The sequence below is a fragment of the Schistocerca nitens genome, chromosome 8 (assembly GCF_023898315.1).
Source record: "Schistocerca nitens isolate TAMUIC-IGC-003100 chromosome 8, iqSchNite1.1, whole genome shotgun sequence".
In the NCBI taxonomy this organism is placed as follows: domain Eukaryota; kingdom Metazoa; phylum Arthropoda; class Insecta; order Orthoptera; family Acrididae; genus Schistocerca; species Schistocerca nitens.
This window is the reverse complement of record NC_064621.1, coordinates 565257912-565285719: the sequence shown is the minus strand read 5'-3', so window position 1 is coordinate 565285719 and position 27808 is coordinate 565257912. Positions and strand designations below refer to the sequence as shown.

The 27808-nt window shown below is 44.5% G+C and overlaps 1 protein-coding gene across 1 annotated transcript; it reads right to left on the bottom strand.

Annotated features, from left to right (window-relative positions):
• Positions 1-7735: 7735 nt before the first annotated feature.
• Positions 7736-27457, bottom strand: LOC126199678 (THAP domain-containing protein 11-like). Its single transcript, XM_049936606.1, has 3 exons — positions 27084-27457; positions 25288-25624; positions 7736-8175 (listed from the first exon to the last, which is right to left on the bottom strand). Exons 1-3 carry the CDS (start codon positions 27234-27236, stop codon positions 7736-7738), a joined length of 930 nt encoding a protein of 309 aa, XP_049792563.1. The 5' UTR covers positions 27237-27457.
• Positions 27458-27808: the final 351 nt, after the last annotated feature.

The window sequence follows — 27808 nt, the reverse complement described above, 5'->3', positions numbered from 1 at the left end:
TTACGTATTTTAAGTATACGAATAGAGTAACTTTGAACCTCTGTCTCATGGACACGGATAAAGATACCAAAAAAATTTCGTTATTGCTAGAAATCGGGAACTAGGAATATATCGTAAAAATTTCAGCCATTTGCGGTGGATAGCCGTCTTGGAATCCTCGGTTGGGTTTCAGTCAGCGGGTAACGAGGAAAATATAATAAAAAAACCCTATCGTGGAGTTTTCCGTGGAAACTCCCGTGAAATAATGGTGCCTGCATAAGTCCCATCAAGCTCACCGTAAACCTCATCAAATTCAAAAAGAACCAACCGATTTTCTCCGTTTGCATAACCAAGAGGAAGTGTGTATTGTTCGCACTTTGACTCTGCACTCTAAGATAGTGATACCAAGACGACCCTTCTGTTGGATATACAAACGGTCCCCAGCCGAAGACCTATCCAAAACACTAGAAAAAACCTCTTTATCACCAACAAAATCCGAGGTATGAGCATCGGCGCATCTCATTTTTATACGCTGCGTTGTGGAACATACTGGGTACACATTGAAAGATTCCCGTCTAACCTCCTAGCCTATGGAAGCCAGATGAAAGTTGATGTCGTTAAGTCCTGAACGAAAATTGCGCAACGGATAACTGGGGAGGGGAGCTTGAGAGCGCTACCTAGAGAGCGTGCCCTTTCTGTACGATACTAGGCTAGGGGCTGGAGGGTTCACACGCTGATGTGTGGGTCCCTGCATTCTGTACCTTTTATCTTAAATGAATTCCTTTAACTTGACTTCTTTGTGATTTTTAAGGTATGTTAAAGATTGATGACAATTGATTACCTATTTATTTTAAACATTATCACTCGACTTTACAGCGATTGCAGCAGTTGTTCCAGTTTACAGACATTACAATTTTACAACTTATAGCTCGGGTATATTACATACTAATCAGCATGCACATTTCTACAGGCAAGACGGAATTGCGTTGGCCAAATACACTCCTGGAAATTGAAATAAGAACACCGTGAATTCATTGTCCCAGGAAGGGGAAACTTTATTGACACATTCCTGGGGTCAGATACATCACATGATCACACTGACAGAACCACAGGCACATAGACACAGGCAACAGAGCATGCACAATGTCGGCACTAGTACAGTGTATATCCACCTTTCGCAGCAATGAAGGCTGCTATTCTCCCATGGAGACGATCGTAGAGATGCTGGATGTAGTCCTGTGGAACGGCTTGCCATGCCATTTCCACCTGGCGCCTCAGTTGGACCAGCGTTCGTTCTGGACGTGCAGACCGCGTGAGACGACGCTTCATCCAGTCCCAAACATGCTCCATGGGGGACAGATCCGGAGATCTCGCTGGCCAGGGTAGTTGACTTACACCTTCTAGAGCACGTTGGGTGGCACGGGATACATGCGAACGTGCATTGTCCTGTTGGAACAGCAAGTTCCCTTGCCGGTCTAGGAATGGTAGAACGATGGGTTCGATGACGGTTTGGATGTACCGTGCACTATTCAGTGTCCCCTCGACGATCACCAGTGGTTTACGGCCAGTGTAGGAGATCGCTCCCCACACCATGATGCCGGGTGTTGGCCCTGTGTGCCTCGGTCGTATGCAGTCCTGATTGTGGCGCTCACCTGCACGGCGCCAAACACGCATACGACCATCATTGGCACCAAGGCAGAAGCGACTCTCATCGCTGAAGACGACACGTCTCCATTCGTCCCTCCATTCACGCCTGTCGCGACACCACTGGAGGCGGGCTGCAGGATGTTGGGGCGTGAGCGGAAGACGGCCTAACGGTGTGCGGGACCGTAGCCCAGCTTCATGGAGACGGTTGCGAATGGTCCTCGCCGATACCCCAAGAGCAACAGTGTCCCTAATTTGCTGGGAAGTGGCGGTGCGGTCCCCTACGGCACTGCGTAGGATCCTACGGTCTTGGCGTGCATCCGTGCGTCGCTGCGGTCCGGTCCCAGGTCGACGGGCACGTGCACCTTCCGCCGACCACTGGCGACAACATCGATGTACTGTGGAGACCTTACGCCCCACGTGTTGAGCAATTCGGCGGTACGTCCACCCGGCCTCCCGCATGCCCAGTATACGCCCTCGCTCAAAGTCCGTCAACTGCACATACGGTTCACGTCCACGCTGTCGCGGCATGCTACCAGTGTTAAAGACTGCGATGGAGCTCCGTATGCCACGGCAAACTGGCTGACACTGACGGCGGCGGTGCACAAATGCTGCGCAGCTAGCGCCATTCGACGGCCAACACCGCGGTTCCTGGTGTGTCCGCTGTGCCGTGCGTGTGATCATTGCTTGTACAGCCCTCTCGCAGTGTCCGGAGCAAGTATGGTGGGTCTGACACACCGGTGTCAATGTGTTCTGTTTTCCATTTCCAGGAGTGTATATACCAACAAAGTCTCCCAATATTTCACATGGGACATCCACTATGTGAGGAGGATAACGGGCAAACTGGGGACCAGATACCTTAACACAGGGGGTGAAAGTTCCGAAATTAAACGAGAACATTTATTTCATTACACAATCCGAAGCTGGAAATAAAAGAATTAGTACAAATATTCAAATACCTCTCTTACATGCGTGAACATTGAGACAGACGCACTGAGGGCACGTCTGCTCACTTACCCGTCTTCTGTAACACAAATGGTTCAAATGGCTCTGAGCACTATGCGACTTAACTTCTGAGGTCATCAGTCGCCTAGAACTTAGAACTAATTAAACCTAACTAACCTAAGGACATCACACGCATCCATGCCCCAGGCAGGATTCGAACATGCGACCGTAGCGGTCGCTCGGTTCCAGACTGTAGCGCCTAGAACCGCACGGCCACTTCGGCCGGCTCTGTAACACACCTCTTGAATATGGCGGGCACCCGTAGGTCTTCCTGGGCCCCTGTGGAGGGGATGGTCGAACCACTTGCCCGTAACCAACCTCTCCACTCCATATCTTGTGACACTGGAACGTCTTTGACTTTTACCTGCCTGTGATGTCTCTCTGATCCCCTACCCAGGAGTGAGCTTGGCACTACTATTCTACAGAACTACTTCCCAACTAAGATTTGGCCACGCTTTACGGAAAGGTGTGAGGAGGATTAGGAAAGTTCATGTGCAGATTCACATTCACGTACAAGAAATGCATAATACACGTCAGATATAAATACGTATTATGTAGCCTGACACATTTCGTTCCACCCGTCCACATAGGTTCTGTTGCACCCGCGACCGGCCGCGTCGTGTAATAAAATTGGCTGCGGAGCCGCCTCTGTTTATATTTCTGGGTGCGAGCGAGCAGCGAAACCTGCTTCTTATAGATCGGAAACTACTGGTGGGCGCGGACCGCAGAGGGAACATCCAGAGCCGCAGTGGACGAAAAACGGAGCGGCAACGCTCCAACAGGTCGTGGTGAGCGGGCGCGGACCGCAGGGGGAACGCTTGGTACCCCAGACCGTAGATGAAACCCCCAGGAGCGGGGTTGGTGGGCGCGGACCGCAGAGGGAACACCTAGAACCGCAGCGGACGGAAAACGGAGCAGCAACGCTCCAGCAGGTCGCAGGGAATGGGCGCGGACCACAGAGGAAGCGCCTGCAGCCGTTGGTGGAGGGGGAAGGCCATAGGCATAAATACTGGACCAGGCCCACTCGAGGAGCAGTCTCAGGTCGCACCTGATGAAGGTTACGAGCCACGTGACCGAAATATCGTGCAACTACGACGCTGATATCCGGCAAAACACCCGACAACCCAAGATGTCATTAGAACGCCGGGAAAGCCTGAAGAGTTACATGAAAAGTCTCTACGGGGAGGAGATGTATCCGAATATCAAGAAGCTGGACAAGCTTCGGCAGAAGAAAGGGAAGATGCTGAGTTCTCTCAGTTTTTTGCTGAGGTGTCGAGATGGAGAAGTGGTACCAGTATTTGCCAGAATTAAACATCACATCAACTCCAGAGCGGCGAACAAGATAAAACGCAGAGCCAGCATGGCACTGGTGAGAGAGAGGATTCGAGATATGCGCCATAGGTTAGATGGTGTGGCCAGGGAGCTGTTACACATTCATCTGTACATGGCAGCCTCCTTAACAAGAGAAGATTGGGATTGGGTAGACCGTGCCTCCTGGTCTTTAGCTGAGTGTGCTAGAAGGAATGCCTCATCTTGCCAATCTGCAAAGTTTGACCGCATGAGTAAGAAAGCACAGCAGATGGAAGAGACACGCACTGTGACGAATCTGAGTGGCATACAGTTTGATGATACAACCTTAAAGGTACTCAGCAAGGGTCTCAACTTTGCTACGACCCCTAGAAATGTACCCATTTCAGGTTTCGTCAGTGCAGTAGAGCAAGTTGCAGCCACACTTTCACCTAATGTGGCAGAGGAAGTCCGCCGAGAGACCTGCAGGGCCCTCACCAAGGCCAGGCCGCCGAAGTCGAACATCACAACCGAGGAGAGGCTTGCACTGAAGAAACTCTGGGAAGACAACAGCATTGTGGTACTGCCAGCAGACAAAGGGAACTCCACTGTCATCTTGCAGCGGGTGGATTATGATGAGAAAGTACGCCAACTTCTGGAGGACCCTGCGTACAGAATTCTGGAGTGTGACCCAACGGACAAGGTGGCCAAGAAGACTATTGCTCTCTTGAAGGAAACAGGGATGCCTGATAAGATCATCAGACAACTACGGGAGAAAGCGCCAGTGCCACCTAGACTGTATGGTCTGCCTAAAATACACAAGGAGGGCGTGCCCCTACGTCCAATTGTCAGTAATATTGGGGCACCTACGTACACAACAGCCAAGTACTTGAAAGGTCTCCTGTCTCCATATGTGGGCAAATGTATTCACCACATCCGCAACTCAGAAGATTTCCTGCGACGCCTCAAGCAACTGCACATCACAGATTCGGACATCATGGTCAGTTTTGATGTGGTATCGCTGTTCACCAGGGTCCCACTGAAGGACTCACTAGAGCTGATTGCAGAGAAATTTGACGGTGCTCTGTTGGACCTGTTCAGTCATACACTGACATCCACGTATTTCCTGTACAGAAACCAATATTACGAGCAAACTGAAGGTGTAGCTATGGGCAGCCCACTGTCCCCTGTGGTTGCCAACATGTTTATGGAGAGTTTTGAGGAGAGGGCATTGGAGACAGCCACATTTAAACCCACATGCTTCTTTAGGTATGTGGATGACACCTTCGTGATCTGGCCACATGGAATGGACAGGCTCAATGAGTTTCTTGAACATCTTAACTCATGCCACCCTAATATAAAGTTCACCATGGAACTGGAGAAGAATGGCCAGCTGCCATTTCTGGATGTACTAGTCCAGAGGAAAGCAGATGGATCAATTGGCCACAGTGTGTACCGAAAACCAACACACACTGATTTATATCTGCAGGCCAGCAGCTGTCACCACCCTGCACAGAAGAATGGGGTTCTGAAGACTTTGGTCCACAGAGCACATGCTCTGTCAGACCAAGAGAATCTACCTATAGAGATAGAACGTCTCAAAGCAGTTTTCTCCAAGAATGGATACACGGACAGACAAAGTGAGAGGGCACTCCAACCAGCCTCCATACCACAGGTTCCTGAAGAAGACCAAGATGAAACAAAGAAGGTGGCATATCTGCCCTATGCTGGCTCTATTTCTGCCAGAATCAGTAGGATCCTCCGTAAACACAATATCAAGTGTGTTTTCTGTCCATCCAACAAGATTGGGGGACTGCTGGGGAGTGTCAAAGACGACCTGGGGTTACGAAAAGCAGGGATTTACAATATACCTTGTCAATGTGGCAGGTCCTACATTGGCCAGACGACAAGAACTGTGGAGATCAGGTGCAAAGAACATTAGAGGCACACTGGGTTAAGACAGGTGACTAAGTCAGCCATTGCTGAACACTGTCTAGAACTAGATCATGCCATGAAGTATGAGGATACCAGGATTCTAGCACAAACACCCAGATTTTGGGACAGTGTTATAAGAGAATCGATAGAAATTAAAATGGCTGACGAACTTATGAACCGTGACACAGGGTACCAGCTAAGCAGAGCGTGGGATCCGGCTCTGGAATTGTTAAAGGAGCAACGGGGCCAGCTGCAACACTGCACAAACAGAAGAACCAGAGACATGGAGATGGAAAACGAGCCCCTGACGGACTGCCAGGAGCACCAGACCGAAGATGGAACACCCAGAAGTGGGACTGGTGGGTGCGGACCGCAGAGGGAACATCCAGAGCCGCAGTGGACGAAAAACGGAGCGGCAACGCTCCAACAGGTCGTGGTGAGCGGGGGCGGACCGCAGGGGGAAAGCTTGGTACCCCAGACCGTAGATGAAACCCCCAGGAGCGGGGTTGGTGGGCGCGGACCGCAGAGGGAACACCTAGAACCGCAGCGGACGGAAAACGGAGCAGCAACGCTCCAGCAGGTCGCAGGGAATGGGCGCGGACCACAGAGGAAGCGCCTGCAGCCGTTGGTGGAGGGGGAAGGCCATAGGCATAAATACTGGACCAGGCCCACTCGAGGAGCAGCTTGAGTACTAATGGCGGGGATACGCTGCGCCTACACGCCTGCGCCGTCTGCAGCTCATACAAAACAAAGTACTCAAAATCATAAGCAATGCTCCACGATACACACGCATCGCGGACCTTCACCGGGAATACCGACTTGAGAATCTCACGGAGGTAATCCACAAACTCACCACAAGACTATACAGAAACTCCAGACATTCGCAGAACCCGTTTATTCTGAATCTGGGGAACTACGACCACAACCATAGATGGAAACATAAAAGACCAAAAGACATACTTGCAAGGGCATAACATCTATGGCCAAGCATACGCAAAGATAACGGCACAGGCGAGCCCCTGTTAATCAGACGCTATTACTGGATATCCAGCTGAAATACACTGCCGAATAACTGGCACCACACAGGGAAGCCGTACCGTACACCGCATGCAAACAAGCTCCACACATCCCCCACACAGTGAGACGATCTATGGCCGATCTCCCACTAATGTATAACGATCTTGATTGTTCCAGGAATGTAGCAGCTGCAGCCACTGGGATACATCGCCATCGCTTGTCACGGTAATGATGCATGATGCCCATACTAACAAATCCAACCTTGCATGAGCCATCGCAGCTAGTAAGCCACTACTGCTCTTACTACCCATCCCACTGTCGCAGAGGTTTTTTTCCCACGGCACGAGCCATGGCACTTTTTTCCCTCTGCTCTTCAAATCGCTACCCTCACTCGCGTTTCGTCCACTATCTATCACCTGATGGACCGTGTTAATGCGTAGCCTTACCCAGACGCACGGACAACATCACAGCCCAGCATCCTGTGATCCACTTACTAGATAACTAACATGTTTTACGGAGGTCACAGTAGAACTTTTGGGTTGGTCACCACGTTGGTGCGGGCGTGGAGGGGCCCCATCTCTACTCGAGGAGCAGTCTCAGGTCGCACCTGATGAAGGTTACGAGCCACGTGACCGAAATATCGTGCAAGTACGACGCTGATATCCGGCAGAACACCCGACAACCCAAGATGTCAACTACTGTACCGTTTCAACATGCTGTCCTCTGCGTACCGATTGGAACTCTTTTTCTAGTTTAGACTAATAGTTCCTCCTGTAGGAGTATGTGACATTCTTTTTAAAACAGCCTGTATTTTGGATGACCTGGCTAAAGATGAATCATCCACTACTCACATACGATGTGCTTCCTTTTATGCAGGGCCGTACCAAAAGTTGTTGCGAGCTGTGTAGCGGGACCTGGTCTCGGCAGTGACAGTCGTGTTGACACTGTGCTGGGGCAGGGATTTCTCGAGCGGCTCGGCTTTCCCCTCGGAACGTTTAACCGGAGGCTGCGACACGGCGGCGGCAGCGGCGCTCAGACCACCGGGTTTTTGCGCCGCAGAACCAGTCCGGCTGTCCGGCTGCGGTGCGCGGCCGCCGCGAGGTGTGAGGTGCGGCGCAGCGACACGGCGCGAGCGGCCGACCCGCTCCTCGGCGTGTTTCTTGCGGACACCTGGCCTGGCGTGGCCGTGCCCGGCTGCCGCCGCTCTCCTGGCCGAGACGGCAAACCTGTCACCTCGCGACGCCGCGGCCGCCTCCTCCACCGACAGCTTTCGCCCGGCTCCATAGGACGGGATGCTTCGCAGATCCGCTCAGCCGCGAGTAAAAGGTTCACATCCGGAGGAAAGCACTGGGTGTCAATAGTTTGTTACTATTTTTCCATGTCAATACTCCACGCTCTGCTACATTCGCTCTTGGGTGTCTTCTGCTGGTGAATCTTGCGCTCCGCCGTGGGAAGCGCAAAAAGTGCAGGTGACGCCTGTATACAGGGTGTTACAAAAAGGTACGGCCAAACTTTCAAGAAACATTCCTCACACACAAAGAAAGAAAATATATTCTTTGGACATATGTCCGGAAACGCTTACTTTCCATGTTAGAGCTCATTTTATTACTTCTCTTCAAATCACATTAATCATGGAATGGAAACACATAGCAACAGAACGTACCAGCGTGACTTCAAACACTTTGTTACAGGAAATGTTCAAAATGTCCTCCGTTAGCGAGGATACATCCATCCACCCTCCGTCGCATGGAATCCCTGATGCCCTGATGCAGCTCTGGAGAATGCCGTATTGTATCACAGCCGTCCACAATAAGAGCACGAAGAGTCTCTACATTTGGTACCGCGTTTGCGTAGACAAGAGCTTTCAAATGCCCCCATAAATGAAAGTCAAGAGGGTTGATGCCAGGAGAACGTAGAGGCCATGGAATTGGTCCGTCTCTACCAATCCATCGGTCACCGAATCTGTTGTTGAGAAACGTACGAACACTTCGACTGAAATGTGCAAGAGCTCCATCGTGCATGAACCACATGTTGTGTCGTACTTGTAAAGGGACATGTTCTAGCAGCACAGGTAGAGTATCCCGTATGAAATCATGATAACGTGCTCCATTGAGCGTAGGTGGAAGAACATGAAGCCCAATCAAGACATCACCAACAATGCCTGCCGAAACGTTCACAGAAAATCTGTGTTGATGACGCGATTGCACAATTGCGTACGGTTTCTCGTCAGCCCACACATGTTGATTGTGAAAATTTACAATTTTATCACGTTGGAATGAAGCTTCATCCGTAAAGAGAACAACTGCACTGAAATGAGGATTGACACATTGTTGGATGAATCATTCGCAGAAGTGTACCCGTGGAGGCCAATCAGCTGCTGATAGTGCCTGCACACGCTGTACATGGTACTAAAACAACTGGTTCTCCAGTAGCACTCTCCATACAGTGACGTGGTCAACGTTACCTTGTATAGCAGCAACTTCTCTGACGCTGACATTAGGGTTATCGTCAACTGCACGAAGAATTGCCTCGTCCATTGCAGGTGTCCTCGTCGTTCTAGGTCTTCCCCAGTCGCGAGTCATAGACTGGAATGTTCCGTGCTCCCTAAGACGCCGATCAATTGTTTCGAACGTCTTCCTGCCTGGACACCTTCGTTCTGGAAATCTGTCTCGATACAAACGTACCGCGCCACGGCTATTGCCCCGTGCTAATCCATACATCAAATGGGCATCTGCCAACTCCGCATTTGTAAACATTGCACTGATTGCATAACGACGTCCGTGATGAACACTAATCTGTTGATGCTGCATACTGTAGAGCAATGAGTCGCATGTCAACACAAGCACCGAAGTCAACATTACCTTCCCTCAACTGGGCCAACTGGCGGTGAATCGAGGAAGTACAGTACATACTGACAAAACGAAAATGAGCTATAACATGGAAATTAAGCGTTTCCGGACGCATGTCCATATAACATCTTTTCTTTATTTGTGTGTGAGGAATGTTTCCTGAAAGTTTGGCCGTACCTTTTTGTAACACCCTGTATAAGAAGGGTAGAAGGACGGATCCTCAAAATTACAGACCAATATCCTTAACATCGGTTTGTCGCATGATTCTCGAACATATTCTCAGTTCGAATATAATGAATTTCCTTGAGACAGAGAAGTTGCTGCCCATGCATCAGCACGGCTTTAGAAAGCATCGCTCCTGCGAAACGCAACTCGCCCATTTTTCACATGATATCTTGTGAACCATGGATGAAGGGTATCAGACGGATGCCGTATTCCTTGACTTCCGGAAAGCGTTTGACTCGGAGCCCCACTGCAGACTCCTAACTGAGGTACGAGTATATGGGATTGGTTCCCAAGTATGTGAGTGGCTCGGAGACTTCTTAAGTAATAGAACCCAGTACGTTGTCCTCGATGTTGAGTGTTCATCGGAGGTGAGGGCATCATCTGGAGTGCCCCAGGGAAGTGTGGTAGGTCCGCTGTTGTTTTCTATCTACATAAATGAACTTTTGGTAAGGGTGGATAGCAATGTGCGGCTGTTTGCTGATGATGCTGTGGTGTACGGGAAGGTGTCGTCGTTGAGTGACTGTAGGAGGATACAAGATGACTTGGACAGGATTTGTGATTGATGTAAAGAATGGCAGCTAACTATAAATATAGATAAATGTAAATTAATGCAGATGAATAGGAAAAAGAATCCTGTAATGTTTGAATACTCCATTAGTGGTGTAGCGCTTGACACAGTCACGTCGATTAAATACTTGGGCGTAACATTGCAGAGCGATATGAAGTGGGACAAGCATGTAATGGCATTGTGGGGAAGGCGGATAGTCGTCTTCGGTTCATTGGTAGAATTTTGGGAAGATGTGGTTCATCTGTAAAGGAGACCTCTTATAAAACACTAATACGACCTATTCTTGAGTACTGCTCGAGCGTTTGGGATCCCTATCAGGTCGGATTGAGGGAGGACATAGAAGCAATTCTGAGGCGGGCTGCTAGATTTGTTACTGGTAGGTTTGATCATCACGCGAGTGTTACGGAAATGCTTCAGGAACTAGGGTGGGAGTCTCTGGAGGAAAGGAGGCGTTCTTTTCGTGAATCGCTACTGAGGAAATTTAGAGAACTAGCATTTGAGGCTGACTGCAGTACAATTTTACTGCCGCCAACTTACATTTCGAGGAAAGACCACAAAGATAAGAGAGATTAGGGCTCGTACAGAGGCATATAGGCAGTTATTTTTCCTTCGTTCTGTTTGGGAGTGGAACAGGGAGAGAAGATACTAGTTGTGGTACGAGGTACCCTCCGCCACGCACCGTATGGTGGATTGCGGAGTATGTATGTAGATGTACATGTAGAAGACAGCGCCCACATGACGAAAATTGATGCACATCTTAATGAAGTCACCAGAGATACTGTACTGTTCGGTCTACTCAGATTCAATGGTAACGTGTACTAGTTAACAATTTAACAATGCTCCAAAAGCTCTAACAAGGGAAACTTAACATCGCAGCCCCCCCCCTCCCCAGCAGATGGTCCAGTGAATAGCTCTTCAAAAACTGAACACAGATCAAACTTTAAAACATGAAGACGGTGTATTGAACTGTGAAAAAATACGCAAAATAGAAACAGTGCACGGTCTAAATTCAAGATGTACAATATCGACCTCATTTGAATACCAACGCCGTCGTGCTTATGTGGAGACGGTGTTGGATTGCAAAGGAGAAGGCTTGGGTTCAAATTTCCCTCGTGCCCCATTTTTGTCACAGAATTATAAACTATCCGTCCGGTCATTGACATGTCTGTTGGTTGTATTCAAATTTGTGTCTGTATCGTGGTGTAACTTCCGTCTGCAACAGCGAGCTGTAAGAAAGGGACCTCCAGACTTCCGTATCTCCTATTCGTTCTACACAAGTATCACATATTAAGTCTCTAGCGTTTCGTTTCGGTAGTTTTGACTCTTGAAATCCTTTGTTGTAACATAGTTCACACCCGTTTATTTGTGAGGTATCTAGCCTGCTCTCACTTTTCGCACATTTACTTACGACGATAATGTATTCTTACCACATGACTCGTGTTCAGTAAGCTAATAATAGTATGACAATTGCGAAGATTACAGAAGGAGAACAGACACGTCAACGACCAGACTCACACTTCCTTAGTTTGTAGAAATAAAAAAAAGGCACTACGGGGTTTCAGCAGGGATCTTCCGCTTCACAGTCCGACTCTGTGACCACACAGTCACGTCGCGGTGGCTATAATAATTTTCTCGATGTTGCGTAGCATGAATTTGCACCTCCACTGCTTCTATTTTGCTTCTTTTTCACAATGCAGCACAGATTCTTCCTGTTTGCAAGCTTGATTTGTGTTCAGTTTTCGACGGGGTATCCACTGTGTCATTTTGCCACTAAATCTGTGGGAGATGCGATGGGGAGTTTCTCTGATAAACAGGAAAGTAGCTAAGAAAAACTTGCTTAAGACAATGTCTTCTCTTAAGATCTCTCCCTCATACGATGCCCTACAATATGCACTAACGACTCGTCTGGAATCACCTGGCCTGATTCAGGACGTTCCAGTTTCTTCGACGTGATCTCTAAATGACCCGAACATCCACCCAACAATGCTCACATGGTTCAAGATCAAACAAGGAAGATTCAGGGACTCGAGCTACAGTGCAAAACCTGGTCAAAGCTGAACTGCATTAGGGTAGGCCAAGGGAAGTGTGGCTACATCTTCAACATGAGGGGTGCCTGTTCATCTACTGACTCGACTACGGAGTGGAGGAGCAAACAGTGGACCCATCGTTTGCTTCGAGCAAAATGACACACCAAGTACTCCGGTTGCCATGAGAAGGTTGACAAATTTGTACATATCTATTTGATTACTGATACTTCTATAACAATCAGATATAAGAGTATTGGAACTGAATAGTAACAACGTTTTATTTCGAAATTACACAAAATAAATAAATGTTTCAGAGTTTTACTGTCTAGCTCGCATTACCAGCATAAAGTTGCCTTGGAGTCGAAGGACCGGGTCAGATAAGGGTTGAGCATCATTCGTATGAAGATTCTTATTAACACTTGCCAACAACATAATTTTATTAATTAGGCAAACAGGATACCGACATATTACAACGAAACTGTTAATTTAAATGAATTTACTCAAACAATTACTGACAATCGATCAACAATTTATTAAATATTTCACAGAGATTAAATAACGAAAGTCAATAGTGTTGATTCAAATACTTGCTTTCAACTCTTCGAAAGGCATTCATGAAAACATGAGGTATGAACTTTAGATCTACAACAAATGTTATTCTCTTTCCAAAAATATACGAGTACTTGTGTCTTTGGTTACTGTTGTCTAAATATTTACAGCAATTTTAATAAGAGAAGCAAGATAATACACTCCTGGAAATAGAAAAAAGAACACATTGACACCGGTGTGTCAGACCCACCATACTTGCTCCGGACACTGCGAGAGGGCTGTACAAGCAATGATCACACGCACGGCACAGCGGACACACCAGGAACCGCGGTGTTGGCCGTCGAATGGCGCTAGCTGCGCAGCATTTGTGCACCGCCGCCGTCAGTGTCAGCCAGTTTGCCGTGGCATACGGAGCTCCATCGCGGTCTTTAACACTGGTAGCATGCCGCGACAGCGTGGACGTGAACCGTATGTGCAGTTGACGGACTTTGAGCGAGGGCGTATAGTGGGCATGCGGGAGGCCGGGTGGACGTACCGCCGAATTGCTCAACACGTGGGGCGTGAGGTCTCCACAGTACATCGATGTTGTCGCCAGTGGTCGGCGGAAGGTGCACGTGCCCGTCGACCTGGGACCGGACCGCAGCGACGCGCGGATGCACGCCAAGACCGTAGGATCCTACGCAGTGCCGTAGGGGACCGCACCGCCACTTCCCAGCAAATTAGGGACACTGTTGCTCCTGGGGTATCGGCGAGGACCATTCGCAACCGTCTCCATGAAGCTGGGCTACGGTCCCGCACACCGTTAGGCCGTCTTCCGCTCACGCCCCAACATCGTGCAGCCCGCCTCCAGTGGTGTCGCGACAGGCGTGAATGGAGGGACGAATGGAGACGTGTCGTCTTCAGCGATGAGAGTCGCTTCTGCCTTAGTGCCAATGATGGTCGTATGCGTGTTTGGCGCCGTGCAGGTGAGCGCCGCAATCAGGACTGCATACGACCGAGGCACACAGGGCCAACACCCGGCATCATGGTGTGGGGAGCGATCTCCTACACTGGCCGTACACCACTGGTGATCGTCGAGGGGACACTGAATAGTGCACGGTACATCCAAACCGTCATCGAACCCATCGTTCTACCATTCCTAGACCGGCAAGGGAACTTGCTGTTCCAACAGGACAATGCACGTCCGCATGTATCCCGTGCCACCCAACGTGATCTAGAAGGTGTAAGTCAACTACCCTGGCCAGCAAGATCTCCGGATCTGTCCCCCATTGAGCATGTTTGGGACTGGATGAAGCGTCGTCTCACGCGGTCTGCACGTCCAGCACGAACGCTGGTCCAACTGAGGCGCCAGGTGGAAATGGCATGGCAAGCCGTTCCACAGGACTACATCCAGCATCTCTACGATCGTCTCCATGGGAGAATAGCAGCCTGCATTGCTGCGAAAGGTGGATATACACTGTACTAGTGCCGACATTGTGCATGCTCTGTTGCCTGTGTCGATGTGCCTGTGGTTCTGTCAGTGTGATCATGTGATGTATCTGACCCCAGGAATGTGTCAATAAAGTTTCCCCTTCCTGGGACAATGAATTCACGGTGTTCTTATTTCAATTTCCGGGAGTGTATTTCAGCAGTTGAAGTTACATAACAATCTTTTCAAAGGTTCTGAGGAAACAGCCTTCCACTAGGCAGTCCACAAACATTTCTCGAACTTTTCGGCTAAAATACAACAAATAATTGATTTTTGCCCTAAAAGGGGTTCAGTAAAAGGGAACATAAACAATTAAAACTCTTCGATATGGAACCAATACACGCCGGGAAATGTAGTCGGGACAAACGAACCCGAAATTACTTAGGAGAGGTCCGATACAGTGCTCACCACACTCCTTTTGTAAACAACCACTGAGGCAAGCCCTGAGGCACAAGCATACAACGACAGCCTGATGAACAGAGAATTACACGTTGGCATTGCGTACAAAACAGTTGCAATAAGTGGCTAAAAGGTATTAACGTAACCGGCCAAGGCAACCAACCGACAATCAGCTTCAAATCACTCCATGAAGCGGAAACAGAAAAACTTAACCCTCACACGGGACGGAAAATATAGGTGGAAGAAAGACACGAGCTGTTGGCTGATGAACCTCGCCTATGTAAACATAAGCTTGGATTGGAAGTGTAACCCACCAAAATACGTGCAGCAAGATTTGTACCAGTAAGGCGCATAAACTTTCGGCCTACAAATAACTAAATAAACCAAATTGGCGATTTAGTGCACGACGTACCAGATAAGAGAATGCTTTGAACGTCCAATTTACAAAACCCCAGTGATGTATGCATACAATCAAATAACAAATCTATGAAAGTTACCAAATGTAAGCTATTATACTTCGATACGAACGACACGCTTCTCAAATTGCCTGGACAGACGTAGGAACAGAAAACAAGAACAAAAGGCTGAACCGAATTCGATATACTCGTAGAAGCAGCAGGGCACAAACACACACATGATGTGAACCAGTCACAATTATTAAGCTCACAGTGGAGAGCAAATCAATCTTGATGAATGTCGCGTGGTCTCGGCACCGAAGTAATGAACTCAAAGTAGGTCACCGCCCATACAAGGCCAGTGTACGATGCCAAACAGTGGAAAACTTGGAGCCGCCAGGAGATGTGTGGCTGAAAACTATCCACCGCTCGCCTCCAGAACTGGTCGCCCAAAGCAATAGTGTGTCCACTCTCGTTCCTGTCAAGGTTCCTCGTGTCTGGTAGATGCTCAGCCATACCAACTAGGAAGCCACAAGGACGGCAGAACAAACAGCCAGCCTGTTGCCCCAAAGACGTAAGCTGCCTGTGCTGCTTCACACACTGGCTCTACCCGGAAAACGATCTGAAGGCAGTCGCAGCAAACGCGTCGCGCGCCCTTCGTGCTAAACAATGTAGAGCCGTGTGTGGCTCGTGTTCCCGCCATCATGTATTTTACACCCTGTTGTTAACGTACTTCCAGCTCAGGGCGTTAATTTATTGTCTGTTGTGAGATGCGGACAGCGAGTTCGGCTCTCGATTTCGGGCTGCTATAGTTCAATTTTTTTATCTTGGCGGCTCGCGCATGCCCGCCCAGACGCGGGAGATTGCTGCGTTGCCAGTTGCATACGACGCACGCGCCAATAGAAGCAGCGCCATAGTATAGCATAGTTCGCAAGCTTACGTTTAGGGGGGAGCGCGCAGTTCATGAAGTAAAGCCACCACGGCCGCATTAACCCTTTCGCTGCTACAAAGACGTGCTCGCTGCATTCCGCGCTGTGCGCGATTTTGTCACTCCACTGCTCACCTGTGCAGACACGTCGTGTTCCGACTGCTTTGACACTCTTATCATTCGATTCCACAAAAACTATTTGGCCCAAAAATTAGATTTTTACATGTCTTCTTGACTGATACCTTCTCCCCATAAATGACTTAATTTTGTTTCGATGTTCAACGCAGTTGTTGTTGTTGTTGTTGTTGTGGTCTTCAGTCCTGAGACTGGTTTGATGCAGCTCTCCATGCTACTCTATCCTGTGCAAGCTTCTTCATCTCCCAGTACCTACTGCAACCTACATCCTTCTGAATCTGCTTAGTGTATTCATCTCTTGGTCTCCCTCTACGATTTTTACCCTCCACGCTGCCCTCCAATGCTAAATTTGTGATCCCTTGATGCCTCAAAACATGTCCTACCAATCGATCCATTCTTCTAGTCAAGTTGTGCCACCAACTTCTCTTCTCCCCATTCCTATTCAATACCTCCTCATTAGTTACGTGATCTACCCACCTTATCTTCAGAATTCTTCTGTAGCACCACATTTCGAAAGCTTCTATTCTCTTCTTGTCCAAACTAGTTATTGTCCATGTTTCACTTCCATACATGGCTACACTCCATACAAATACTTTCAGAAACGACTTCCTGACACTTAAATCTATACTCGACGTTAACAAATTTCTGTTCTTCAGAAACGATTTCCTTGCCATTGCCAGTGTACATTTTATATCCTCTCTACTTCGACTATCATCAGTTATTTTACTCCCTAAATAGCAAAACTCCTTTACTACTTTAAGTATCTCATTTCCTAATCTAATTCCCTCAGCATCACCCGATTTAATTTGACTACATTCCATTATCCTCGCTTTGCTTTTGTTGATGTTCATCTTATATCCTCCTTTCAAGACACTGTCCATTCCGTTCAACTGCTCTTCCAAGTCCTTTGCTGTCTCTGACAGAATTACAATGTCATCGGCGAACCTCAAAGTTTTTACTTCTTCTCCATGAATTTTAATACCTACTCCGAATTTTTCAAAAAAATGGTTCAAATGGCTCTGAGCACTATGGGACTTAAGTTCTATGGTCATCAGTCCCCTAGAACTTAGAACTACTTAAACCTAACCAACCTAAGGACATCACACACATCCATGCCCGAAGCAGGATTCGAACCTGCGACCGTAGCGGTCACGCGGTTCCAGACTGAAGCGCCTTTAACCGCACGGCCACACCGGCCGGCTCCGAATTTTTCTTTTGTTTCCTGTACTGCTTGCTCAATATACAGAATGAATAACATCGGGGAGAGGCTACAACCCTGTCTGACTCCTTTCCCAACCACTGCTTCCCTTTCATGCCCCTCGACTCTTATAACAGCCATCTGGTTTCTGTACAAATTGTAAATAGCCTTTCGCTCCCTGTATTTTACCCCTGCCACCTTCAGAATTTGAAAGAGAGTATTCCAGTTAACATTGTCAAAAGCTTTCTCTAAGTCTACAAATGCAGTTATTATGCAGCATTAAATATTGTAAACCATTGCACGAAATTTTGAAGAGTTTGCAGAGGTAAAAGTCCATAGAGTATACTTTCCGTATGGTCGATTTTAGTTGCCACAATGTTGAGAACGAAATGTGGACAAGATACCTAAATTTCATATAAAATTACTACATGTAATGCTGCATAATAACTGCGTTGAACATCGAAACAAAATTAAGTCATTTATGGGGGAAAGGTATCAGTCAAGAAGACGTGTAAAAATCAAATTTTTGGGCCAAATAGTTATTGTGAAATCGAATGATAAGTGTGTCAAAGCAGTGGGAACACCATGTGTCTGCACAGGCGAGCAGTGCAGTGATGACAACATCGCGCACAGCGCGGAATGCGGGGAGCACGTGTCTGCAGCAGCGAAAGCGTTAATAAAGAGACAAATCACTAGAAATTAAAAAAAAATGCATTGAAACGAATATAATTGGTGAAGTAAGTCACTTCGATATTGTTTTTAAATAATGAAAATATTAAGCAGCGCGCAAGGTTTGAACTCATAACGTTTTGTGTAGAAGCCTAACACCTTAACCATTACGCTAAAGCTGCTCCTCTAACTACAGAACGCAATGAGGACTATAACACGTCACGCAAAATACTGACAAACACTGTTGGTATGACTATGAATTACTCACGCTTCGTCGAAGTACAATAGGAAATAAACAATTACCGCTGTTCTTTATTGCGAAAAAGCGGTTCCTGAGATTGATACAAACACCTTTCCTACCTATCGCCTCAATTAGGAGTCTTATTGCTTGTTTGGTTTAATTAATTAATAGAATATGAAGCAATTGGTATAAAGAATGCATTTTCAAAACTTTCTGTAAAAGAAAGTCTGCTATCAAGACATTGCTTTTGTTCTATTACTTTATTTATGACTGATCGTTTCTAAAACTGAAGACACTCGTCCATCCTAAGCACTGCAGTCGAGATCTGGCAACGTCGTTCTCTGTTCATTGGCTGACTGTGTTTTGTGACGTCAGATGCGCAGAACGAACCTAAACTCGGCCGCCAACATAAATGACGCGCACTTTAGTCAGTTGCAACGCGTCTGGAGCGCAGTCCGGACCTGCCAGTCGGGGAGATGCAATGCGGCACTAGTGCAGTCGGGTCGGAGCAGCAGTGAGGGTGTAACGCCGGAAATGCATATCCTTCAATTTCCATCTATTGCACTGCAAATTTTTTTCCTTATTTTGTTACCTGAATATATAACATTTCTGTGCCTTTATATATTGTAATTGTTTTACTATTTGTATATATATACGTGTAACTGGTTCTCTGAGCGCTTCTGGGTCCCTTCAGTTATTATCTTGTGGAACTTGGGTCGCTCCTTTCCTGGTGCAGGGGTGTCGGTTAGCCAGTGGGCGTGTTTCCTCTGCGTGGTTGGGTCCGAGCCAGCATTTCCGCCGTCGTGTGTCTGGAAGTGAGTGGGAGACGGACCAGCGGTGCAGTCGCGAAGGAGCAGCAGTCGCGGAAGGACGAGCAGGAGCAGCACCCCCTATAGAGGAAAGCCTGCGCGCCCTCTCAGTGACGTCACGCACGTAGTCTGGTGCCGGTGCTCGCAGTCCGTTTGGCCACAGCAATAAGACTGTTACGGAAACCGCACGAGGAAAATTCGTAAAGAAATCTGACATACCTCTCTCATGAATTACAAGATTTCCTTTCTCAAATGACCCAGTTCTTTTGTCTGTAACTTATTTCTGCATACCATTTAGCCCCGACGTAAAAAGTGGCTGTAATAACTTTCATTATCTGAGGCATCAAAACTCCCAAATGAATGGACCCATTTCATTGTAGTTTATTTTAAAGTTGCTTTAATGGGGATTGTCACGACTTGTTTGATGGCAGTTTGGTTAGCCGTTCAAAGATCGTCAGCTACACAAAGTGCAAGTGTTTGCCACCAGTGTGCTCTTTTCCAATACCATTCCTAAACTGTAAGTGCTGTAGTATAAATTGTAAATCTCGAAAAGGCCAATATAAACGTCTGCAACGGTATACATTTATCTTTTATGGCTGGCCACCATTCACCATTCTTCCGTTTTGCAGCTCCTGTGTAAGACGATTTTTAATGACAAAAATTTTGATTGAAAGCCACCCGCGAAAGATTCTCGTATGCTCTCGCGGACTTTCTATTAGGGTTTTTGTTATGTTTTTTAAGTTAAATATTGCATCACTTTGACGCAGGTCTAATAGTGTGGACAGCAATTTGCAAAGTAGCACACTGGCAGCTAACATTTTAAGGACACTGTTATTGCCGCTGCTTATTCCTTATGTAGCAAAATCTATTTTAAAACCTGGTTGGATGATATACGTGTGAATTAAAAAAAGAAACACGAAAATTGGGCAAATAGTGTTCGAATTATAACACCCCCTAGAGAGAGGCACTGGTAATAAGCAATAGTATGAGTCGTTTCAAAAACTAACACTGCCCTGAAAGACATGTTCTACATATGTTTTAGTCCACCATTTCAGCAACCTCGTATTCATGCTTTTTTTAAATTTAAAGAAATTTCTCCTGTTAATATTTTTTAAGTAAAATGCAGTTCTAATGAATGATATGATATCTCTTCTCAGTTTGTGCACCTTTCCCTAAGAAACTTTCTTTCCATTAAGAAAATCTCACTGACCTGAGATGAGTATGTAATGGTATTGCCATAAAGTTTTGGTATGCCAATACAAATTTCAATGAATTCTCTTTTCTCAGTAAGTTAACTAAATTTCCATTATGTATTGAAATTACATGAGGTCTCAAAATACAGATTACCAGGTTAGAATTTCGCTGCTCTAAACTGAATACCTTTGAAGAAAGAATGTTTCTGTACTAAGAAGTATATACTTTGAAACAAACTGTTTGCATGAATTGCACATAAATAAATTTCAACTACGAAGTAAACTTTCATTTCATCTGTTGAGAAGTTTTATGACGTGATGTGACCTGTGATGAAATAATTGTGAAAAATGAACACTTACCTTCATTTGGCATCACATTTGGGCTGCACTCACCAGTGGCTTAGATACTTCATCCTTCCGTAAGTTTGGGGAAAGGGGTGGGGGTGGTGGTTCAGCTCTATTTAGTTGCAATACTTTAACAGATCATCATTCCAAAATATATATACTGGTAATTGTTTAGAAGTGGAAAAAAAGTTTCATCTACTGACCATGCTGATATGAATGAATGCAAATTAAGTATAAAAATTCTGTGTATGAATGAATTTATTTATTTCTTTTGTTCATCTTCCATACACTCTTGTCAATCACTAACACATGGAATGAGAAAAATTTTAGATTATAGTGGTTCACAATAGAAAATTATAGATGTACAGCATGAATACTATGTAGGGACAAAATAATTAAGACTTATGGACACCAAGGCCAAACATTAACAATAACCACATTCTTGAGACTTAAGTTTCATAATTTTAGGAATAATAATGATAAATTTTGAACAACATTAATTATTAAATTGCTATTTTATAATCTCCAGGGTAGTAATGGAAGGTCTTTAAGTGGGACACTAAAAGAATGCAAATAAAACACTGCACCATAAAGTTTTGTGTAGGAAGAATGCATATGAAAGCACTGTAGTAGAAAAATGGCAATGCATATAGACATTATATTAGGTCACCCTGTAAATTGCAAGTAATTACCAACTGTAAGTGTATGTTATGTGGCAAAAATGTGTCAAGTGGTGTTGGAATATGATCTGCTAACATTAATTAGATTAGGTGAGTGATAAGCAATTGTGACAGGCTTAAGCTTTTTTAATATTCTTTTATAAACAAATATATTCAAAAAGCCAACAGAAGGGCATACCTGAGAGTCCACCTCAGATTTTTTCTCCTCAGCAAAGATGAGCTAACAAGAAGGCACTTTATGGCACAGAGCAAGCATCTATTTAAAGAGCTCAGTAATTAGTCAACCTGAGGATTAGTGGCACTCAATAGTGCTTGTAACAGAAGTGAGAGCTGTTCCAGAATTACATTACTATTAGATGAGGAGACCTGCCAATCATTATACACAAAGGCCATGAAAGTACTGCAAAGCCCTCCCCCACCAGCTTCTCCATTTGTATTGGTAGTAAAATATATGCAAACATGATCTACATAAGAAAATGTTGAGAGAACAACAGTTATAACAGCTGCAGAGAAAGTAGTAAACTCAGAAAAAGAGGGGCAATTGTCACAGCATGCACATCTGCACTCATAACAGTGACAGTAGTAGAAGACAGAGGAACACCACGAACACTACGTGAAATCGAAGTTTGTCTACCTAAAGAATGCATAAATACTATAGTAGCTTTTTCAACAGTAACAATTAATGAATCATTACAAATTGGCAGATTTCTCACATGTATCACAAGCTAAAGTAATAACTTCAGTATACAAAGAAAAGTGTTGCAGAGAATGTAGAGAACTATAGAGCAATTTTGCTCTTGTCTTCCATTTATCACCAAAACAAACTAACCTTGTTTGCAAAAAAAGTGGAGTCTGCTATAGCACAGTTTGTGTAAGTTTTTCTCAAAATAATAAAGGAAGGTGATCAAAATGGCATTGTCTTGTCTTTGTCAAAGGCATGTGCCATGTTGGGCCACATAACTTTATTACACAAATTAGAAATACTATGAATAAGGCATGCAGCAAAGAAGTGGTTTAAGTCATACTCGGAAAAGCAAGCGAAATGATTTTTAGGTTTCACATACTATAACAAGATTACTATTGGTCCTCTCTGCCTGCCACACCCCCTCCCCTCCCTCCTGTATGTATCATTCACCACCCAACTTCAACTGAGAAAGAATTAGTGTAAGATTCTTTATATTAAAGATTAATTTCTTTGATAAAAATTTCACGTTAGGATATTAGTGTTGATAGCTGTTAGCAGCTGTATATTAAAATATTTATACAAACTCTCAGCCATAAGTTGCAATTTGGTAAGTTTGACTAGTTTCAGATTAATCTGACTAGTTCAGCTTAAGAGGCATTTGTTGATGTGGCAATATTACTGATGACAGGTTTTGTATTAATGATTTAAAAAGAATCTAAGATAAAGATTTCAAAATTATGTTGTAAGAGTTTGCAGTTTTCGCTGAGTGTTTTTTGAACTTTTTTTTCCATTAACCTTTTTACAGTAGTTGTTTAAAAATATATTGACACCAACCCAAACAACACTTTTCATTATTGCCTGGGATGAATGTCCATTGCAGCATACCCCATCAAATAATAAAAAGTCATTTTCGTGAAGAGTAGCAAGTGCTACTGCACAGGCAATAGCACGTTGATTCGTACAGGCAAGAAAATCTCTTTCATGTTCTTTGAGAAGTTTGCTGATGACAATATAAGTGTAGACAATCATATTTAAAATAGTGTCTGATGGGTATTTTAGTCCTCCATGATCAAGTCTCTGTATCAAACTAAAATGTTCGTTTATTGGCAACTCCTTTTCAATCACAATTTCATTAAGGCAACTCTCACATTTCAGCTTCTTAATCACTGCATGAGCACAGTAGCCTGCAATGAAAGTTAAAGACGTTGCAATATCTTTCACTGAAAGAACATCGTCTTGAGTTACACTGACTTCTATGTCTAATGTGTCTGTTTCTTCAACTTCAGAAAACATAAAATTTTTTATGGCCCCTACTGTGATATTGCCATAGGAAGGAGAACATAAAACTAAAGGCATTACACTTTGAATTCGAAGCTTCTTTTCTGCTTCATAGACTTGTGTCACTGAAACATTGTATTGGGAACCTGCAAGCTGTCTATACTTTCCAAAACGCCGCTCAAGCACATCTGTTTGTAGCTTGGCTGTCAGTAAATAGCTCATACCTAGCTCTTCAGTACAGTATCGAGCAATCTCTACCACGGCATATGTTGTATGCTGAATAGCAAAAAATGTTTCTTTTGTGAGAAACCCACTTGACAAACCCTTTGCTTTCCACACATCAAGCCAGTCTAGAAAATCTAGCAAAAATTGCATAGAAACGCTATCAGTTGTCAACGGATCCATATAAGGATTCTGTTTGTGTTTCCCTTTAAACACTGATTTCACATTCATGACATCAAACCATTTTGTTATTATTCGAATGTATTCTGCTGTTGATGGTGCATGTCTCAAATCAAATTTATCACTAGCTACCTCAAGGCCCTCTGACACATGTCGATTGAATATCTGCAGCACTAGTTTCATACTCTGTTTTTCTAATGATGTAGGGCAAAGTGATTTGAGAGACAATGTGTGACAATATTTTACTAAAGAACTGGAATCTATGTCATAAATCTGTTTCAGTGTTTTAAAAGAAGCTACAGAAAACTTATTTTCTTCCACTTCTTTTCTAACTGGAAACTGAGGATAAAACATATCTTTACCATCATTTTTTTGGTTCAGCCACACATTTCTTATGCATTTAACAATGTGTACGGCATCAATTAAAAAGAAAAGTGGGCGATTAGGATCAGATGGATGTTTAAAAACTATATTGAGAAAACATTGACATGGTTTTGCTATTGATTTTGTTGTTGTCAGTTACCACACAAAAAACCCTATAGCCTATTAGTTCAAGGCCATTTATTATGGCCAGTAGCACATCGTATAATGCATTAGATGAAATGGTTTTCACCGGTAAAATGTGAACAACATCCCTGTACAAAGACTTGACACTCTGCAACATAAATACAAATGCTGAATTTGCAGCACATTCCGAGTTATATGACATGCCCAAAACACTACCTCCTTTATATTCCAAATAAGAATTTAGATGAATTTCATCTACACTCAAAACAACATTGACATCATTGCTGTTCAAGTATTGAAATTTCTGTCTTGCATAGGACAGGAAATTACTTCCCCCAAGCCTTTCGTGAGATGGATTCACATTAAATTTGCTGCAGACCCTACGCAGAGTGCTTGGATGTGGCATTTTCATTAATGAGCTGCTACGTAAAAAATTTTAAGCATGAGATGAAATGGAAAATAGCAAACAACACAGTATCATAAATGTAGAACTAAACCTATGATTAAATTTCTTTACATTTATGAGACTAACTTGTTCATATATAAAGTCTACCATCTCCTTTTCACTCTCCTGTAAACTGTCTTTCAGCACTCCTAGACTGTCTTTCACTATCTCTACAATACTATCTATAGAAGTTTCTGAGTGCCCACAATCTGTGTCTGAAAACTCCTGCAGTACACTGACAATTTCATGGATATTGGTTACAATTACAGGAAAAGATCTTTTTCCTAATGTCTTAATTTGTACATCTTTCTTAAACAATGAAACATTTAAATTACTATCTATAACGACAGAATGTGTGATTAATGGTGCTGGATTTCTTATTATCTTTAAAAAACAAACAAAATCACTGCGTTTTTCGATCACACTCCACTCGTTGGGCAAATCCACTTCCTTCGTACGCAACATCAACTCTTCTAAAGAACTGAAGCTGAAAGTGTTTTCATAGTCCTTCTGTGATGCTAAACTATATTGTAACGCTGCAGCTAACTGCTCATTTTCAAGCCTTTGCTTTTTCTCCTCTGGCCCTTCACGTCTACTTTCTTCCTTTGAAAGGTAGGAAGGACAGTTTGGGAGTAGTGATGGAACTGCATGTGGTCTCAAACGTGGTTTGAGAAGGGGGGCTCTTAATAACTGACCAGTCCTTTCATCCACAATTTGTGTTTCCCAAATAACATCATCCTTGTGGAAGTGAACATGACATACCTGTAATTAAAAATGAATAAAAAATGAAAACTGTGCTTACAACTGAATGTGATGACAATATTAATAGTGTGAAAACAATTTATGAATATAAAGTTAGTTTCTAGTTCTAAAATACAAATAGACTCCCAACTAAAATGCAGAATACTCAAGTGATAAATGTGGCCATGGCATAGTAACTCTATAAAACAATAACACTTCAATATCAAAACACATGCAGTTACATGTCATGGCAACAAGCTCTTAAAGAGATGGTGAAATGAAGAAAGTACTTTCCCCATCAAAAATTACAAACATTGACTAATGTTTGTAGCATGATTCAATAACAGTGACAATTTTTTTTATAATTTAGCCTTGAAGCTCATATATTCACAAGAGGGGTGGGACTTTTGCTTAATGTCTTGCTCTATTCCCCCCCACCCCCCACCCCACACACACACCTCGGACACAAGAAAGCATGATGACACCAAACTCACACAGGTGTAATCCATAGAAGCAACTGTGACACAGTAACAGAATAATACAAAGTAATTGTCACACTGTGTAACCTTTAGAACTATGAAATACTTAAAGGTAGTGCTTTTTATCAGATAGACACTGTTTTGCTTTTGATATCAGTTCATAACTTACATAAAAACTGACAGTATGATGAACTAATACATTGCCACTTATGTGCTACCTATTAGGCTAAACATGAGCACACAATTGCTTTCAAGTACTGTAGCTGTGTATCTATAAGACAGCTGTGTAGGTCACTGGCATGTATCTGAAATTCCAGACCCAGAAAGTAAGAATTTGTAAAATCCACAAGTATTTTTTATATGTTTTCACAGTTTCTCCCTTTGCATTTTGTGATGGCCTGTTAATCCATTCATGTACTCATTCATTTTTCCTGTCTATGGTTCACTGTTAAGTCTAAAGCCTACTATATTCCCTAATAGTAACATTCCTTGCAATGACTTCAAATTCCCACCAATAATTTATTAAAAACAAGCGACTGAGACACTGTTTTTACTTCATTTTCAATTTCTGGGTAAACCACATTACTTGTTTTTGAACAGGCAACTTCCTAAAGACTTTTACAGCAAAAAGAAACACTAAATACAGAAGCAGAATACATCGAAAGTCGTCTGTATCTTAAGTGCACGTACTTAATTATAAACCGACTTTTATTCCTAACAACAGGCAGCATAAACAGTAAGTATACAGATATACTGAGATATTTAACTACGTAAGTATGACTGTGCTTAGGCTATACTGGTTGAACTTACAGAATTCATATAACCTATACCAGCTAAACTGTAGAATTGCCAGGGCAAGAAAACGAAACGCTATTTAGTTCGGCACTTATTCAGTTAAGATCTATTAGTCAAAATGTCGCTGACCTTCCTTACTGCATAAGTGCCTATTCTGTGTTAGCACACTTAACCTCTTTTAAGAAATAAACAAAACAAATACTTACTCTTGAACTTGAAGAAGGAGTGAAGTTATGTCTGCGAATACGTGACAACCATTTCTTCCTCGTTGCTTCATCCTCCGGAAATTTAAACACGGTTACTTTTGGTCCACCGTCGTAATTTCCTCTACAATTCGGCACACAACAACGATACGGCATTTTGCAGGCAACGAAATTTTCACAGCAAAGAAAAACAGATCACCAGTTTAGTGCACAGAAACTAAACAACCAAATCACGTACACTAACGCAGGAACACCATTCACTATAATACTAAACTGACGCGTAACTCGCCGAACGACTATTCACAAGCACTGTTCCGTGAAACTGTTGAAGAAGGGACTATGTGTGTAGCCATCTTGTGACGTCACGCACTACGTAGACAGGCTTTCTTTTACAGGGGGTGCTGGCAGGAGTCGGTCGGTTGTTGCGGTCGAGGGAAGTTACCTCCGCGGTACAGTCGGCTGGGGCCGCTGGCAGCCCCTGCGCAGTGTCGGAGCGTGTGTGGAGCTGTCCGATCGAGCTTCGTGGTTCACCGACCCCAGGACGTCGAAGTTGAGTAGTGGTTTCAACTACCCAAGCCCCATCCCTTCAATTTGTGGTGGTTCGTTTCGGTGGTTGCTGTTGGGGAGGTTTTCCTGTGAGCAACTCAGAGTGTTTCTACTACTACTGAAATTTAGCCTCCATGCGATGCAATTAACTATCTTGGTTGAGTACAATTCGAGTGCACCAG